General features: G+C 52.6%; 2 protein-coding genes across 10 annotated transcripts; one reads left to right on the top strand and one right to left on the bottom strand.

Moving 5' to 3' along the window:
• Window positions 1-667: 667 nt before the first annotated feature.
• NOSIP (nitric oxide synthase interacting protein) lies at window positions 668-11,735 on the bottom strand. The gene is made up of 9 exons (XM_081119740.1): window positions 11,656-11,735; window positions 3,957-4,027; window positions 3,346-3,451; window positions 2,174-2,255; window positions 1,885-2,044; window positions 1,660-1,784; window positions 1,372-1,559; window positions 1,164-1,272; window positions 668-935 (listed from the first exon to the last, which is right to left on the bottom strand). Exons 2-9 carry the CDS (start codon window positions 4,024-4,026, stop codon window positions 864-866), a joined length of 912 nt encoding a protein of 303 aa, XP_080975866.1. The 5' UTR covers window position 4,027; window positions 11,656-11,735; the 3' UTR covers window positions 668-863.
• A 19-nt stretch (window positions 11,736-11,754) lies between these two features.
• PRRG2 (proline rich and Gla domain 2) lies at window positions 11,755-18,043 on the top strand. Of its 9 annotated transcripts, none has more exons than XM_081119743.1 (8): window positions 11,757-11,811; window positions 12,569-12,634; window positions 13,262-13,406; window positions 13,586-13,761; window positions 13,930-13,969; window positions 16,045-16,180; window positions 16,978-17,124; window positions 17,420-18,043. In XM_081119743.1, the coding sequence occupies exons 3-8, from the start codon at window positions 13,316-13,318 to the stop codon at window positions 17,436-17,438; spliced, it is 609 nt and encodes a 202-aa protein (XP_080975869.1). In that variant the 5' UTR covers window positions 11,757-11,811; window positions 12,569-12,634; window positions 13,262-13,315; the 3' UTR covers window positions 17,439-18,043. The 9 variants fall into 9 exon arrangements, with proteins under 9 accessions (XP_080975872.1, XP_080975869.1, XP_080975873.1 ...); XM_081119747.1 differs by having other exon boundaries at window positions 11,758-11,811; window positions 13,302-13,406; XM_081119745.1 differs by having other exon boundaries at window positions 11,765-11,811; window positions 12,450-12,634.
• The last annotated feature ends 343 nt before the right edge of the window (window positions 18,044-18,386 follow it).

Raw genomic sequence — 18,386 nt, 5'->3', positions numbered from 1 at the left:
ATCTTTGTTTGACTGTATGTTCTGTTTTCCACACTGCCCAGGGACGCTTCTGTGATTCAGTGGTTATTATTATTTAAATGTTTTTATTGACTTTAGAGAGGTAGGGAGAGGGATAGAAATATAGAAACATCTGCTGCCTCCTGCACGCCCCCTATTGTGGATGGAGCCTGCAACCCGGGCATGTGCCCTGACAGGAATCCAGCGGGTGACCTCTTGGTTCATGGGTGGATGCTCAACCACTGAGCAGTAACAGCAGGGCTAATTCAGTGGTTATTAAACACAAAGCTTTAAGGGCTGCACCTAGTCAAGTCCAAACTGCAGGCAGGTGTACCAGGCTCACCCTCAGAGGGGGGGTTCTATTTAGCCTGTTAAAGTGGCCCCCTCATATGGTGGTGGCTGGGACTTTGACCTCTGGCCACTTTTTTTTTTTTTTTTAAATCTTTATTTCAGAGAGAGGAAGGGAGAGGGGGAGAGAGAAACATCAATGATGAGAGAGTCATTGATCGGCTGCCTCCTGCATGCCCCCGACAGGGGATCTAGCCTGCAACCAGGCATGTGCCCTGACCGGGAATCGGACCTCGGTCTCCTGGAACCTAGGTCGATGCTCAACCGCTGAGCCACGCCGGCCGGGCTCTGGCCGCTCTTAATCAATTTCAACGCTACGCACTTGCGTTCAACTCAGATTTTACTCTTAACCCGCAACCACATTAAATACTCTCAGCCCACGCCTTCCAACTCCAGTCATTCCAGCACGCCCACCGCCGCCGGAAGGCTCCTCGCCGCGGCCGGCCGGGGCTCCAGAGGCGAATGAAGGCGCTGCACCGCCTGTGGCTTCCAAACCCTTTATTCGGTCTCCTGCGCTCTCAGGCCTGCATCACAGGCCGTGACTTCTCCGCCTGCAGCTTCACTCCGGAGCCCGCGAAGCCGGTGCCACCCTGGGGAAGGGGAAAGCAGAGGTGAGGACAGGCTGTGGGCGGCAGGCGGAGGCGTCCCAGGACCCGGAGGGGAGACAGCAGGGCCTAGGGAGGGCGGAGGCGGCCTAGGGGTCTGCGGCAGGGCCGGGACTGGGGGGAGGAGGGGGGGGCTTTTGGGAGAAGGGCGGGGTCCCGGGTAGGGAGGGGTAGGGGGTGAGGGGCGGGGCATTGGGACAGGGGCCCGCTCACCCGCTGTAGCACGATTATGTCGCGGTCTGTGAGCTTCTCGCCGTTGACAGGGTCCACCATGTCCTTCCGAATCAGCTTCTCCACGCACTCAAGGGTGACCACGGCCCCACTGCGTGAGGGGAAGGGTGGGGACACCGATCAGAGGCGCCGCCCCAGGGGGAGGGCCCCCCCAGCCCGGGGACCGCGAGGCCCCCCACAGGTGACTCACGAGGGCCGCAGCACGGCGCAGGGCGTGGCGTTGCTCAGGCTGTCCCGGGTCACGGCGCACACGTAGCGCTCACTGCGCGTGATGAGCCCCACGCGGTCCACCGAGCCGTCGAGAAGCGTGAACCGCACGGGTGTCAGGTCGGACATGCGCAGAGGCTTCCCAGACATGGGGCAGGTCACGGTGCGGGACTGTGGGAGGGAGAGGCAGGGCTGGGCCAGGTGCGGGGAGGACGGTGCCCTCGGGACAGCCGCAGCAGGCGCAGCGGGGCGCGCTGGCAGGGGGGCTCACTGGCTTCTCCAGCTTGGTGGCTTTGGCCTCGGGGGTCAGGGACGGGATCCAGAAGCTGGGCAGCATTTTCTCCTTGTCGTTGTCCTTGCCCGCGGGGCCGGTGCTGGGACCAGGCTGGGCATCATCTACAAGGACAAACGGGAAAAGACGTGGGGCTCCAAAGCCGCACTAGGTTAAGCACCTGGCCCTGGGGGCCCCGCACCCATGCCGGCCGGCTGCCCTCACCTGGGCCGGTCCCAGAAGCGGTCTTGGGCGTGAAGGGGTTGAGGGGCCGGCTCACGATGGCTGCCTCCTTCTCCAGGAAGCCCCGCACCTGGTCCTGCGCCGCCGCCCGCTGCAGCTCTTTCTGCTCCTCCCGCCGGGCGCCCCGCTGCTTCTCGTAGGCCTGCGGGCAGCCGGGGGGGGGGGGGGGGGGGGGGCAGCGAGTGAGGCAAAGGCCCGGTGGGGCTCTGCTGGTGAGCTCGGCGTCAAAACCACCAACACACCCTGTGCGCCCTTCTCCCACCCTCATCACCTTCATCAGCCGGGCGATCTCCTTCTTCTGGTGCAGAATGTACTCCAGGATGGCCTCGCGCTCATACAGGTAGCCATCTGGGCTGCAGAGAGAGGCAGGGATGGGAAAACAGGCCTGGCCAGGCCCTCAGCACACGCTGAACACTGGCTCCCTGCCTGAGGCACCCACTGGTGGCTCACAGGCAGTGGCTCACCCAGCTGCTTGAGGGGACCACGCTGTTTTAACCCTCCCTGCTCCGTTATCCACTATGACACGTAGGGACAATCTTGTGCAGAGAAGGGTTACTCAGCAGGCCTGAGTTGGCCAAATCTTGCATCTTCCATATGACTGGCCCTCCATGAGCTTATGGGAGGGAACCTCTAAGCCCCGGGGTGTCCTACCTGAAAGGGTGTCTTTGTTCACCTGGGGGCTTGGGCCACATGGTATCAACTTGACCTCTGGAGGGGCTGGAGACTAAGGTCAGCCACATGGTGGTCAGCCATGTCTGTGTGACCAACCTCCAATAAAAACCCTGGGCACCGAGGCTCAGATGAGCGTCCCCGGTGGGCGATATTCCGTGTGAGCTGCCACACAGCGTTGCTGGGAATTAAGTGCTGTTCCTGGCAACCCCACTGGGAGAGAGAACCTGCAGCTGGCGCCTGGTCTCTCCTGGACTCTGTCCCACGTGTCTTTTCCCACTGCTGATTCTAATCTGTATCCTTCCCCTCTAACAGACTGTCACTGTGAGTGTAACAGCTTTGCTGAGTTCTGTGAGGCCTTCTAGGGACTCAGTGAACCTGAAGGTGGCCGTGGGGACCCTGAACCAGTCTGCTCTCATCACTCTCTATAAAATAGACCTGCAACCAACTGCGCAGTCAGTCCCTGGACTAAGTACCTTATACTTGTGCTCTCACAGGAGCCTTTGCTGGGTCATAGAGGCAGATAACGGCAGGTAACGGAAAGTGCTCCACCCGTGAGCTGTTGTTATGGGCCAGGCAATGTTCCAAGAGCCCTCCCTCTGTTACAAACGTATTCTTTTCCACCCCCCCCATGAAACACACTAGGATCACCCATCTCTCAGAAGAGGAGCCAGAATCTGAGATGTCCATGGCTTCCCCATGGGTGGCTAGACCCACTCCTTCACAACCCTCCCTGCGGTTCCCTGGCCCTCGCCACTCATGTTCCCAGCTCACGTGACAACGGGGTCATGGCAGGGCTGCAGAGAGAGGCAGCAGCAGTCAAAGTCCTTGACAGCATCCCGGCTCAGTCGAATGTTCTGGGTCCCGTAGCCTGAGGCCGCTGGGGACACAGACAAGAAAACAGATGGAGGGAGAGGAGACGTGCCTCTCCCCATGTTCTGAGAGAGAGGCAGAGAGAACTCGGAGGTGAACGTGGAGGTGAAGGGACTCAGAAACAAGCAGTCAAGAGGGCTGTGTATGTGTGTTTCTGTGTTGGGGCAAGGGCTGCACAAACCCCAGAGGGTAAGCAACAGACTCCCCTCAGCCCTCTGGGTCTGTGACCAAGCTCAAGAGCCTGAACGTCTCTGGGCTCCATTTCTTCCTTGGGAATATTGCTATGGCAACAGTGACCCCTCCCAGAGGATTAGATGGGTTCAGAGGTACTTATTGCAGTGCCCATCGCGTGGGGGGAGCATTGGGGGACAGGTTGCTGGGTCATGTGGGCTGTCACTTATGTGGTCAGGACCATCCGTCGGAGAAGAGAGACACACGCAGAAAGCACAATCAGAGGTGCCCAGTGAGATGGTGACTTCGAGGTGTATTTGTCCCCCCCCCCAACTCAGTACCGGTGTCCTTTTTCTTCTCATGGTAGGTGTAGACGGCACCGGCCGTGCAGTTCTTGCCATGCCGAGTCATCCTGCGGGAAGGAGGAACAGTTGGAGGGCTGTGGTGGCCAGAGGGAGCCCGCACAGGGAGGACGGGACCCCCATGGCCCTCAGAGCTGATTTGTGCCCCAGATGGGAAAGTTGGTGGTGGGGCTGGGGAGGACAGTTTTACACACCTTACATGCTTAAGAAATTCCTGTACCTTCCAAAAAAGAAACATCGCTTTGCTTTGAAAACGACCTGGAGTTTGTATGCAGAAGTGGGTGTGGGCAGGGGTGTGCTTTGTGCGTTAGTGTGAGGTGGTGGGAGGAGTTATCTGAAATCTGATGGAAAGTTCTATTTATTTATTTTTAAATGTTGTTATTGATTTTAGAGAGAGAGGAAGGAAAAGGGAGAGAGAGAAACATCTACGTGAGAAACATTGGTCGGCTGCCTCCTGCACACACCCTGCTGGGGATGAAGCCCAAAACCTGGGCATGTACCCTGACTGGGAATAGAACCGGTGACCTTTCGGTCCTGGGATGCTGCTCAACCAACTGAGCCACTCTGGCCAAGCTGATGGACAGTTCTAGCACCAACTGTGGATGGATGTGGCTCTGTACACGTGGGGTCCTGAGGCGCCCAGTTGATGTTCAGGGGGTGTGTGCACATGCACTCCGTCTGCCTACATGCTCATTGCAACTGAGGGCAAGTTTCTGGGTTTGCTTTCTCATGGATGAACTCACAGGTAAGCCAAGGTGAAATCTGCTTTGCGCTCAAATTGATCCCCAGTGTATCAATCGCACTGGAGTAAATTCTGAGGTTTCAAAACAAGTATCAGAGTAGAACTGACTGTACAAGAAACTGGCAAGTCAACATTAAAAAGCCAGCTACCCAACAGGAAACTGAGCAAAGGATACGAAGAAGCAACAGACGGAAGCAGGTCAGGGACCAACAAGTGTATGGAGAGGTGCTCAGACTCTCCTCGGATGAGGGCTACAGTGAGATACCAGTTTACATCTGTCACAAGGCTGGCGGGCAAAGCTCTGAAAGCTGGGTGAGACCAAGGCGGTGGGGATGGGTTGGTCCCCTGCGGTGACACCTGGGGAAGAGAGGACAGGGCCAGCCATCCCCTAACAGGCTGTCGGTACTTCAGCAAAGGGAGTGTAGGCACTTCACGGGGGGGGGGGGGGGGGGTGCCCCAAAGACATTCTCAGAGTCTCCCAGCAGGGAGACGCCCAGCAGGGAGCAATTCCACAGCGGTGTCATTTAACCCGAAGGGGAGTCAAGGGCAACTGAATGTCCTCCCTCCCTGGGAGAATGGATAGTAATTACCCATCATGGAGACTACCAAGCCCTGAGATGCAACTGACTAGGCATACACAAAGCATCACGTGTAGATCTTAAAAACACAATGCTGGGTGGAAAAAGTGAGAAATTAAAGATCACTAACAGCCTACATGTGCGCAAATGATACATTTTAAAGACCACCTACAAACAAAAGAATCACACATATTAGAATGGTTGCCCATGTAGGGGAGGAGGCCGACTAGGGGGTAAGTAAGAATAAATAAATGAAACAAGGGGTTATATGATCAGTGTACCGGAGGATTAAGCAATATGACCTGCCTGGGCTTGAGTTCAAGGTTGCCCCCCCCCCCAATGTGACTCTAGACTGGTGATCTTTTTCTAAGTCTCAGTTTCCTTTGGTAAAAAATGGGGATATCCAGGGGATCTAGCTGATGGGACTGGACTGCTGTGAGGATTAAATGAGGTCATGCTCAGAGCTTGGTACACAGTGGGTGTTCAGGAAATATTCTCTGGCTCTCAGGCTTCAAGGATGATGCAGAGGCGGGGGTGGGGTGGAATGCAGGTGGGGGGGGCGACATAACCAAGGGCTCCCAAATGTAAAGGGCAACTTCGTCTTTATTTCCCCCCTCTGGTTACTTTCAGAAACTTGCTTTTCACTTTCAAGACAAACACAAACCTCTCTCTGAGCTATGGATCTCGCTCGCCCCCTACTGGCGGCTTCTTCCCAGAAGCCAATTTTTGTTTTTAGGTTTATTTACACAGAACAGATGCACAGACCTTAAGGATGCAGTTCTATTTTAACAAACGTATGCACCCTTGTAGCCACCCCCCAATGGAGATACAGAGGACTGCTACCCCCCAGAAGTGTCCACTGTGCTGCTTGCAGAAGCTAACCTTGGTAAAACACCCCTAAACCCACAGCCCCCTCTTCCAACTTCCTCTCACCCCCAAGCTTTTGAGCAGGTGTCCAGCACCTGCTGCCTGCCCTCCTCACCTGCCACCCGCTCCTCCGCCCTGGCCCCCTGGCTTCCGCCCAGCCCCCCCAACTACCACTCATGAAGGTCGAGTTCACCTCCCCATGGACAAATTCCCCACTCTATTCTTAGTTGTCAACTGCCTTGACCCTCTTTGGTATTTGGCACTGAGCTGCTTGTCTTGTGGCCAAGAACAGGGTATTTCTATGTCTTTGGCTTCACGGACCGGGACATTTTCCTCTCTAAGAGAGAGGGGAACAGCTAGAGAGAGTTGTTTTTTGGTTTTTTTTTTACCTTGCCAGGAAATAATGGGAATAATCAAAGGAATGCTGCTTGATCCCTGACCGCATGCCAACTCTCCGTGCCCGTCCCACCAATCGTCCAACCTCACGCACCCTCTGGTCTGTCCCATCACCATCCTCACTTTGCAGATGGGCAAACTGAGGCTTAGAAGGGAAGCCTTTTGCCTAGGGTACTGGTTCTCAAGGGTCCCTAAGATACTTCCAGGGGGTCCACAGAACTATTTCCATGACTCTAAAATGAATTAGCCTTGTTCCTCTTGTTCTGCAATGAGTGCGTGTGATGTGTGAGGACGTCACCACTCTGAAGGTGAACTGAATGTGCGCTGTGCGCCCCTGGGTTTCAAAAATGTCTGTTATGTTATGACGAAAATGACAGAAACTGAGCACAAAAGCCATATACTGTCTATTCTTTTTATATGAAATGTCCAGGTGAGGCAAATCCATAGAGACAGGAAGCAGATTGGTGGCTAGCCCAGGCTGGGAATGGGGAGTGAGTACCGAGGGGTGTGGGGTTTATTTCTGGGGTGATGAAAATGTTCTGGAATCAGAAAGTGGTGGTGGCACAAATAGTGAATGTACTAAAAACCACTGAACACTGAATAGTACACTTAATATTGTGTTATGTGAATTATATAATAAAAATTTTTATGTCTGTTTTAACTTTTGATAGGGCAAGTCTTTTTTTTTTTTTTTAATCCTCACCAGGGGATATGTTTTTATTAACTTGAGAGAGAGAGGAAGGGAGGGAAGAGGGAGAGGGGGAGAGCGAGAGTGAGCGACAGAGAGAGACACATCCATCAGTTGCCTCCTGTCCATGCCCCAACCGGGGATCGAACCTGCAGCCTGGGTCTGTGCCCTGACTGGGAATCAAACCCGCAGCCTTTTGGTATATGGGTCTATGCTCCAGCCAGCTGAGCCACCCGGCTGGGGCTCTTTTTTTATTTAATGAATTTTTTTCATTTATTGATTTTAGAGAGAGGGAGACAGAGAGAGAAACACTGACTTGTTCCACTTATGCGTTCATTGGTTGATTCTTGGATTGAACCGCAACCTTGGTGTATGGGACAGACTCTCTAACCAACTGAGCTACCCTGCCAGGGCCCTGATAGGACAAGTCTTAATAGACAGAGCTCACACTAACAAAGGCTTGTTGGAGTCCTCAATGATTTTTAAGATCCTGAGACCAAAGAGTTTGAGAACCACTGGCTAAGGGTTGAAGGGCTGGCAGGCAGCAGTGCCAGGATTTTGAAACTCAGGAATCTGAGCTTTCAGCCACCGGCTACACTGTCTCCTCAGTGAGGCAAGTTTCAAAACAGAAAACAGAGCTAGTGCCATTGCTGTCACTAGTGTTTTGAAAAGGACACATCAAAGCAATACCAGCTATTCTTTATCATCATTCCCACTTCACAGGAAGGAGACAGACTCATAGAATCAACCACCAGCTGGGAAGGGGCAGATCAGGGACTCTAACCTAGGCAGCCAGACTCTGGAGCTGCTCTTTTAACCGTGTGACAATTCTCAGTCCTCCCAGGGAGGTCACAATCTGAGAATTCCTGTTTTTGTACAAAGTCTTCAAAATCAAGAGTATACTTTATCCATTCAACACATCTCCATTAAGACACTAAATTTCATTGCAGATACTTGTGCTTATTTAGGTTTCATAAACTGTACTGGTGCAAACATATATTCATGTACCCCAGATGTTCCAAATACACTCAGAAGCTTTCCAATAACTGAATTAGGTATTGGTGCTTAAATTTACTTAAAATAAAATAATTTAAAAAGTCGGTCCTCCTCTGGCAGGTGTGGCTCTGTTGGTTGCAGTGTCATCCCATACACCGAAAGGTTGTGAGTTCGGTTCCCAGTCAGGGCACCTGCCTAGGTTATGAGTTCAGCGCCCAGCTGAGGCGCATACGAGAGGCAACCAATCGCTGTTTCTCTCACACATCAATGTTTCTCTCTCTCACTTCCCCTCTCTAAACTCAACAAACACATCCTGGGGTGAGGGTTAAAAAAAATTTCAAAGTCGGTCCCTCAGTGGCAACAGCCACTTAGCAAAGCGCACCACAGCCTCTGGAGACGAGCTACTGTATCGGAGAGCGGACAGCACGGTGCCAACAGGGGGCTTTTAACAACATGACCACAGTGCCATCAGCACGTTAATAACGCCTTACCATCACCCTCCTTGACTGTCTCCCAACCGTTTTGTTGTTGTGTGAATCCTGAACCAGAGGTTCTTAACCTCTTGGCAGGGTCAGCGATTCCTTTGAGACCCTAAAGGTGGCAAGCCTCTCTCCCGGGAAGGCCATCCCAGGCGGCAGAGGCCTCTGTGGTAAAGGAACCCAGAGGGCTAATTACACTGAAGGAAATCACAGACAGAAGCAGGACATGTTGAAAGCGGGAAGGAGAGAATTCCCTAAGAGCAAATGCAAGCCTGAGATTTTCTATTAATAACGGCTGACAGTTATTTAAGAGGTTTGGTGAAACTGGCCCCGCTCTAAGCATTTACATATTATCGCCACCGAATTCCGAAACAGCCCAAACGGTTGCTACAAGCAAGGAAACAGGCACAGAGATGGTGCCCAAGGTCGCTCAGCTGGGTCTGACCCAGGTATCCAGGTCTGGCCTTGGCTATCACCCTGCCACCTGGCGGAGGCAGCCTCAGGTACCATGCTGGACTCTCAGTATGAACAGGACTGCTAGTGTGTGCCTGGTCCTTCCCCTGGAAATCCTGTCCCCTTCCTCCTCCCAGGCTCCATAGAAAAATCACCTCTCTGGGAAGCCTGACTCTCCAGGCTAAGTTAGGTGTTGCTTGAGTTCTGATAATGCCCTGAGTTACCTCCATCATAGCCACCACCATATAACCTTAACTACTTGGCCCTATCTCCAAATAATTATGCTGGGGGTCGGGCTTCAACACATGATTTGGGGGAAGAGGAAACATTAAATCCATAAATACCAACTGAAGCCCCCCCCACCAAACTCACCATCCCCAAAGTGGGACAAGTTATGCAACATGAACCTACCAGCTCTGAAATACTCATGTCAAAATGGCAGAACCTAAATTTAATCAAGCCTTTGTTTTTATTTCTAAATGTTTTTATTGATTTTTAGAGAGGAAGGGAGAGGGATAGAGAAATAGAAACATCGATGAGAGAGAAACATCCATTGGCTGCCTCCTGCACGCCCCCTGCTGGAGTTTGAACCTGCAATTTGGGCATGTGCCCTGATGGGGACTTCTTGGTTCCTAGGTTGACGCTCAACCATTGAGCAACACCAGCTGGGCTAATCAAGCCTTTAGATTTAACTTCCTGATTCTAGGAAGTCAGTGGATATAGCAGGCATTGTTGACCAAAAAGAGTGAGATAGGGCCAGCTCAGATGGTTGAGCATCGTCTTGTGCACTAAAAGGTTGCTGGTTCCATTCCTGGTCAGAGCACATCCCTAGTCTGGGCATGTACAGAAGGCAATCAATTGATGTTTCTCTCTAACGTCAATATTTCTCTCTCTCTCCCTTCCTCCCTCTAAGCATATCCTCGAGTGAAAATAAAAAATAAAAATAAAAAAGAGGCAGATAGGAAAGATTTTCAACTCTGGGGCCATATGGCCCCTGTCACAACTACTCAGCTCTGCCCTTGTATGGCAAAAGCAGCCATGGACACTATGTAAATGATTGGGCAAGGCTGTGTTCCAATAAAACTTTATTTATGCACACTGACATCTGAATCACACACAACTGTCACAGGTCACAAAATATTAGTCTTCTTTTGATATTTTCCAGTTAGTTAAAATGTTAAGACCATTCTTAGGCTGTGTAAAAACAGGTGGTGGTTGCAAATCATCTATCTGATAAAAGACAATTGTATCTAGAATATATTAAAACATTACAACTCAGTAATAAAAAGACAACCCAATTCAAAAATAAGCAAAGGACTGGAATAGACATTTCTCCAGAGAAGATATACAAATGGTCAAGGAGCACCTGAGAAAATGCTCCTCATCATTAACCTTTGAAAAAATGCAATCAAAACCACAATAAGATACCAGTTCCTACTGATTTAGAATGACTAAAATAAAAAAGTCGGATTCATAACAAGTGTGGAGAAACTGGAACCCTCACACACGGAGGGTGGGAACGTAAAATGGAGTAGCCACTCTGGAAAAGCCCGGCAGTTTCTCAAAACGTTTAAACATAGGGTTACCATTTCATTCAGCAATTCCACTCACAATGGAAATGAAAACATGTCCACAACAAACACTTGTACGCAAATGTTCATAGCAGCATTATTCCTAATAGCCCCAAAGTGGAAACAACCCAAATGTCCATCGATTGATAAATGGATAAACAAAATATGGTATATCTCATACAAAATCTCTTTTTATTATTCAGCCATAAAAAGAAAGAAGTACTGACACACACTATAAAATGGATAAGCCTTGAAAACATTATGCTAAGTGAAAGAAGCCAGACAGAAAAAATGATTCCACTTATGTGAAATGTCCAGATTAGGTCAGTCCACAGGGATACAAAGTAGATTTGTGGCTGCCTGGGGCTGGGGGCCGGGTGTAAAATGGGGAGTGGCAGCTAAGGAATGGGGGCTGGGTTTCTTTAGGAGTGATGAAAATGTTCTAAACCTGACAATGGTGATGGCCGCACAACTCTGCGAATATACCGAAAACCACTGAATTGTAATGGGTGAACTATATGTTAGGTGAATTATATTCCAATAAAGCTGAATTTTTTTAATTTTTATTTTTGGAAAAGAAAAAAAAAGGAGGCCAGCAGGATTTGGGGTTGGCCTGCAGACCCCTGGCATAGAGGAGTAAGTGAAATGAGGTGACAAGGAAGCAAAACGACAAATCCAGACGGTGGGATGATCAATAGAAAAGCTGACCCGGTTTCTTCAATGAATCAATTACACCAAGAAAAAACAAACCAGAGTGGAGTGAAGAGACTCCTCTAATCTAGGAGGAACTAAGACACTGAGAGACGATGGTATTATCGCAAGTCTGTCCCTGTCTCCGTCAGGACCCAGGACTCTAGCCCGCGGGTAGACGATCCCAGAAACACCACCCGCCACCGCCTGGAACTCACCTCACTAACGACTCCTTCTTCCTCCGCTGCTTCTTCAGCCGCGCTCCTACCCCGGAAAGGAGCGCTGTTTTCCCTCTTAGCTCCGCCCACTTCCGCGCAGCGAAGGAAACCGGAAGCAGAGCTACCCCGAGTTGCCGAGGTACCTGGTCTGGTTTGGTAAGTCCTCCCTTCTTCTCTTCCTCCCACCGGAAACGTGAGTGACAGATCAAAGGTTCCGGTTAGGGAAGCTGGCGTGAGAAAGGGGCACGCTTAGTATCTACTAGGTACTTCCCGGGGCAGGTGATTTCCTGCTTGTACCCAAAGCTTTGCGTCTCTCCAAGCCCGAGTTTAAGGGGTAATCAGATCACTTCCCCCAGAGATTGGGAGCCCACTTCCTCAAATAGATCACCCCCTTTTCTTGTTTTAAGTGAAGAGACAATTGAGAGGGGACAACTCCTCTGTGCCCATTTTATAAATGGAGCAATGGAGAAATCGCAAGGCAAAGCCATTCAAGTCACCCCAGGAAACAGGAATTTAATACGGCATACCCACCCATCCCTAGGAACCAAGGCGTACAGTTCCTGCCACTTTCTAGATATGTAGCTAGCTAGATATTGGAGACCTGGACATTTATTTCCCTACCTCGCTGGGCGAGCTTCCGTTGGGGAAAAGGGAGGAGGGGAGGAGGCGCCTATCCAGTTCCCTAAGTGCCCCACGGTGTCATAGTTCCTAACCTCCCTATGGGGTCCTGGACCTTAGGCCCTTCATCATAAGGTCCCTTTAAATATTTTGTCCCTTACCTGAGTCCCGCCCAGGGCAGGTAGTCGCAAACCCCGCCCCTCTGCCTGAAACCGAGACGGAGGATTACCGGGAGCCGAGATCGGGGACACTCCTCCTTTTTCTTCCCTCCCCTCTCTCCTGCCCCCCTTCACAGCTGGCCACAGCTGGCCTAGGAGGCCCCGATTAAGGAGGAGGGGACAGTGCTCACAAGTCTGGGCAGGTAAGTGAATGTCCCTGGAGGCAGAGCCTGGCTTGGGGACCTTGACATCCTGGCTCCCTGCTCCTCTGGGTCCCAGAAATTCAGGGCCCCCAAGCCCAGGAGTCCAGGGCCCCTGCCCCCTCCTCTCCCTGGACCCAAGAATTTAGGACCCTGTTCTTGCCTCTCCTGTAATCTTTGATCTCTGTTGCTGGATGTGGCAATGCGCATAGAGAGACAGAGGGCTACATGTGGAAATAAGCAGGAAGGAAGGAATCCTGATCATCAATGGACATGTTTATGAGCACCTACCATGTGTGTCAAAACTGTGCTGGGGGCTGCAAACACAGAGAGGGAAAAGATAAGCTTCATGCTCAAGTCTCTGGAGGTACACTGCCTTTGCTCAAATCCTGCTTCTGAATCTTGCAAACCATATACCTTGGGCAAGTTCTTTGACCTCTCTGTGCCTCAGTTTCCTCATCTATAAAATGGGGATAACAATAGCACTGTTGTGAAAATGAAACTGAGTTGATATAGGCAAAGTACCTTGAACAGTATATGACCCAGACTACAGGCTATGGCAGTCTCTGCAATTATTATAACGCCACGGACCACAGAGTCCAGGCATGGAGACCTTGTTTCGTTCCTTAGGGGCTGAGGCAGTTGTCATCTATACCACACCTCATTCCAGGTGGCCCACAAAATATGAGGGGCGGGGGCCACCCGTCTCTGCTGCTGCTGTACCTGGGATTGACCACCTGCCTGGACACCTCACCCAGTGGGGAGCAAGACCAAGGTGAGTATTTAGGACAAGAGCTGGTGTCCAGGATCTGACATCCACCTTCCCTGAGCCTGGAACCCTTACCTCTAGTACCCCGCTATCCTAGGGCCGCATAGCTCTTCTTCCCCTTAGGTTCAGGCTCCTCCATGTCTTGAGTCTTCCATTTTTCTGTCCCTCATGTCCTTTGGGCCCAGAAGTCTTCTTGGACTCCCCAGAGGCTCAGAGCTTCCTGGGCAGCCACAAACGAATTCGTCGAGCCAATCACTGGGACCTGGAGCTGTTCACGCCAGGGAACCTGGAGCGGGAGTGTTACGAGGAGAAGTGTTCCTGGGAAGAGGCACGGGAGTACTTTGAGGACAATATTCTGACGGTGAGAGCCTGGGGGCCCTGGAGTCCCTGTCTTCTCCAGGCCCTGGGGGGTCGTGGTCCTCAACTCCCTCTACCCTCTGGTCTCCGAAATCTGGGTGGCTGGTTTGGGCACGTAGAATCTCCCAGTTGACAGCTGTCTTTCAACCTTCTCTCCTCTCACCCCTTCAAGGAGCGCTTTTGGGAGACGTATATCTACAATGGCAAAACAGGTGAGTGGGAGGCCCAGTCCTCTTGTTTTGTGCAGCTAAGGCAGCCCCTTCCCATGGGGGCTGAACCAACACTCCCAACCAAAATTCTGTGACCCCTGAGTTCCTGGAGGTGGTTGTTAAAAGTATCCTCTAGTTTGAGACCAGAGCTGGGGCCTGAGGAACCCACCACACCTCATTCCAAGAGGTGCCACGTTCCCAGAAAGCTGTAAGTGCAGGTTACAGCCTGGGGCTGGCCCACCTGAGCCCCTCTCTGGAGGCCAGAGCCCCAACCGTTCTGCAGCTTGATTGCTAGGGGGGCTGTTCCCTAGCAACAGGGCCTGGTCGGGCCAGGCCATGGGAGCCTGTGCATCCTCACCTGACCAGTTCGCCCAGCCCACCCTCAAACCCTCCTCTGAGTTCTGAGGCCCTGTCATGGCTGCAGCCTGGCTGCTAAGGGGGGAGGGGCTGCTCCTTAGCAACAAGGCCCGGCCAGTCCGGACCAAGGAAGCCCGCAGCACTCACTACCTGTCTGGCGTCCCCTCCCCCACAGCCCCATCTCAGTCTCCGCCTGGTTGCTAAGGAGGCCTTCTCCCTAGCAACCACACCTAGCTAGGCTCAGGACCCTAGGCCTCCTGCCCACCAGAGGACCCCCTCCAGGCACCAGACGCCCCACCCCCTTATGGCCTGGTTGCTAGGGGTGGATGTACCATAGCAACAGGCCCTAGGTCTGGGCTGGAGTCCTCACATTGGAGCCCGGTTGCTAGGGGAGGTAACTGCGTTGCTATAGGCCTATGGATGCCTGGCTACTCCTGGAATCCACCTGAAACATGTCAGAGGGCCTGCCTTCTCAGTCAGTGCAGCGTTTTGCTAAAAGTGCTAAAAGCCTGGGGTTTACTGTTTGGGGAAAGTCCCCCCATCCAGTGCCAAAGTTTGTCTCCAGCAGCAAGACCTAGCAAGGCCTCATGAAGCTGGCGTCCTCCCTGCAACCCCCCCTCCTTTTCTTCAGACACGAAGCCTTGGATTGCTAAAGGGGCTGCACCTTAGGAAAGGGGCCACGCGAGTTCTAGACACCCAGCAATCTGTTACTGGAGGGAGGTCCCTAAATTCCTCCATTTATAAATGAATTTTTTCTAGCTTTCTGGTAAATTCCAAAGCCTTCCTGTGGGTTCTGCTCTTCCTCCAGAGTTGAGACATTGCCCCTCAGTAGCCTGGTTGGTAAAAGGAGCTGCATTCCAGAGGGGTCAGGGTTGCCAGTTAAAATACAGGAACCACCCTCCACCCTCTTCCTGAGTTAAATTTCAAATACTCACGAATAATTTTTTTAGTGTAAGTATGTCCCATTGAATATATGGTATATATCTATATTTAAAAATTATCCATGTGTATCTAAAGTTCTGTGGGGTGTCCTATATTATTATTTGTTAAATCTGGCAGTGTGCAGTGGGGGGGCCTTGAGAGTTGGCTACCTGACCTCCCTACCCTACCTGTAGTGTGTCACCTGCAATCTTAGCAGATGGATTGCTTAAGACAGTCTTGAAACACCCCATGTCCAGGGAGGGGCCTCTATGGTCATGGAGCTAACAACTGCCATATTTTCTAGTACCAGATGAAGTTATCATAGGCCTTTTTTTTAAAAAAAAAGTTTTTTATTGATTTCAGAGAGAAGAAGGGAGAGAGAGAGAGAGAGAGAGAGAGAGAGAGAAACATCAGTGATGAGAGAGTCATTGATCAGTTGCCTCCTGCATGCCCTACTGAGGAATGAGCCTGCAACCTGGCCATGTACCCTGACCAGGAATTGAACTGTGACCTCCTGGTACATAGTTCGACGCTCAGGCTGTCATAGGCCTTTTATGCATTTAATCTCATTGAATTTTTGCAACCTGTCAGAGAGAGGTTATGGTCCTATTTTACAAAGCAGAAAGTGGAAGCTCAGAGAAATGAGGGAGGTGAGTTGCCTCAGCTCACACAGCTAGGAAGTGGTCCCAGCTCTGCCTTGCTTCTTGGCCAGTGTTCCTCTCTCAGGGCAAAGGCATTTGGATGTTGGGGTGGGTGGCAACCCCTGAGGCAGTGGCTCCCTCCCTCTCCCTCCTCCACAGGGCGTGGACGAGTGGATGTAGCAGGCCTGGTTGTGGGACTGACATCTGGCATCCTGCTCATTGTGCTGGCTGGCCTGGGAGCCTTTTGGTATCTACACTGGCGACGAGGCCGAGGCCAGCGACCCAGTCCTCAAGAGTAAGGGGGCTTCAGGGAGGAGGGGCTAGGGGGCTGGAGAGAAGGGTGACTGGGGCAGGGAGGAAGGTCCAACCCAAGGAGATGGGCCAAGGATTGGGGGCAGGTGGGTGCTGATGAAAGATCTGAGGAGGCAGTCATGTGGAGAGTGAGGCTGTGAGATTGTGTCTAGTTGTGGCATGTCTATCTGACTATATCCTCAGTACCTGATGCACAGTAGGAGCTTAATCAGTGTTTGCTGCCTGTCTTTGCAGTACCAGTTTTCTGTGTGATTATCACTGTGATTATTGTATCTGGTGATGCTGCAGCCTGTGGGCTATGGGTGTCCGTGGTATGTCAGGTTCCATGGTACAGGTTGTAGCAAATGTTTGTGTGTGCCTGAACGAGTTATCTAGGTGTGTCTTTCTCAGGGGCAGGGTCCCAAAAGGTGCTTGAGCGTTAGTCTTGGTAGTGAGTATGGGGGTTCATAAGTATAATTTATTATAAATGGGTATCTCTGTGTTGTGTCTGTTTCTGTGTGTGTCCATGGAGCTGCCTTTTTCTCCATTTCTCTGCCTGTATCTGGAGTACCTGTGTGTCTGTGAATGAGTCTCTTTCAGCAGTTGTTGATTTCTGGGTCTGCCTGTCATCTTGCGGTGCTTTTCTGCATGCCAGATTGAAGGTGACCCTCTTTCTCCTTGGTTCACCTACCTTCCACCTGTTCCCCTACCATCCTCAGAGTCTCTGTGCCCCTAAGTCCTCCCTCCTGCTCCCAAGTCGTTCTGTAGGTTTCCCCTGCTAACTGCACCTTCTGTCCCCAGGGCCGAGCTCATCAGCCCTCTGAGTCCCCTGAGCTCTTCGGGCCTGCCTACGCCCCTGCCGCCATCCCAACCCCCAGGCCTCCCCACCTATGAACAGGCTTTGGCGGCTTCTGGGGTGCACGACGCACCTCCGCCCCCCTACACCAGGTGCGGGACTGGCTTCTGTCCGGGGGCGGGGCGCAGAGGGGCGGGCACTGCTGGAGGAGGGGCGTGGGCTCAGGGGCGGGACTTGGAGTTTTGAGTTTATTATTCCGGGCGAGGTTTGAGCGCGGGGGGCGTGGCCCAACCTTGTGAGTGTGGAGCTTTAGAGGAGGGTGGGTCTTGTGCCCAGAGGGTCTGGGATTGGTTGAGACGCCCAGGGCGGGTCCGAATGATCTTGGTTGGGGGGGGGGAGGAAAAACAGCCTTGTCTTTGACTCCCCACTGTGCCCCTCCCCACGCAGCCTCCGGAGACCTCGCTGAAGAGCTTCTTCGGAGCCGGGGTTCCCCTAACCGTGCCCCAGATTCACACCGGATTCCGGAAGCCCCCAAACCTCTTAAACTGCGGAGATGAGCCTGGGGGGTGGGGTGGGAGTAGGGGTCGTTCGGCTCGAGGCCTACCCTGGCACACGTGTTTCCGCCGCGTACGGCTACACGCATGTCCCGGCAAAAGTGTTCCCGCGTTCCGGCACCTCGCGGGCCCCAACGCTCTCTTGACCTTGGGGGTACCCGCCAGCCCCGCCCCCGGGGGAGGCTTGCAGTGGAAACTCGGACTCAGGCGAGCAGGCCGAGTGTGCAGACACGCGTATGAGGTTTGAGACGCGTATGAGGTTTGAGATGGCCATCTCTCACCAGTGCCACGGGCCACACACATGCAGAGCCCCACCCGTGCACACGCACGTCTTCGTGCGCTCCCCGTGCCCGTACAGGGGCACTTTGCAACCCAGGGAAAGGGTGGGGGGCATATTTGCAACTGTGCTCGTTGGGGGCTGGCTCTTCCCCTAAATAAAAGCTCTTTGGAAAAGAAACCAAAAAAGTGAAACAATGCAAAAAAATAATAAAATAAACTGAATTGCGCTCACAGGCGAGCCTGCGCGTACTGGAACTGGTTTTCTGTACTAATGTTGCGCCCTACACCCCCAGGCCCTGCTTTCGCTGTCTCCCGTTCTCTCTCTCTCTTTTTTTTTTTTTTTTTTTGCGTTTGCACGGGATTGTGGGAGGAAGCGGAGAGCAGCCAGACACCCCGCCGCCCGCCCCCCCTTCCCCTCCCCCCTCCCCCAGCCGCCTTGTGCAAAGATGGCTGCACCGTGAGCGCAGCGGAGGAGGAGGCGGCGGCGGCGGCGAGAGAGCGAGCACCCAGCGCCTGCACCCACCCCGGGGCCGCCCGGGACGCCCCCTCCTGAGCGCGCGCTCCCCCTTTCTCTCTTGCAA

Source organism: Miniopterus schreibersii, assembly GCF_964146895.1.
Source record: "Miniopterus schreibersii genome assembly, chromosome: 18".
NCBI classification, from domain to species: Eukaryota; Metazoa; Chordata; class Mammalia; order Chiroptera; family Miniopteridae; genus Miniopterus; species Miniopterus schreibersii.
Note: the sequence above shows the minus strand (reverse complement) of the source record. Positions and strands in the feature narration are given on the sequence as shown.

Coding starts and splice junctions, on each gene's coding strand:
- NOSIP (XM_081119740.1), bottom strand. CDS start 4,026: ATGACTCGGCATGGCAAGAACTGCACGGCCGGTGCCGTCTACACCTAC. Junction 1,785..1,884: donor CGCTTCTGGGACCGGCCCAG/GTGAGGGCAGCC, acceptor TTGTCCTTGTAG/ATGATGCCCAGCCTGGTCCC. Junction 1,273..1,371: donor TGCGCCGTGCTGCGGCCCTC/GTGAGTCACCTG, acceptor CCCCTCACGCAG/TGGGGCCGTGGTCACCCTTG.
- PRRG2 (XM_081119741.1), top strand. Junction 13,762..13,929: donor TTGAGGACAATATTCTGACG/GTGAGAGCCTGG, acceptor CACCCCTTCAAG/GAGCGCTTTTGGGAGACGTA. Junction 16,181..16,977: donor CAGCGACCCAGTCCTCAAGA/GTAAGGGGGCTT, acceptor TTCTGTCCCCAG/GGCCGAGCTCATCAGCCCTC.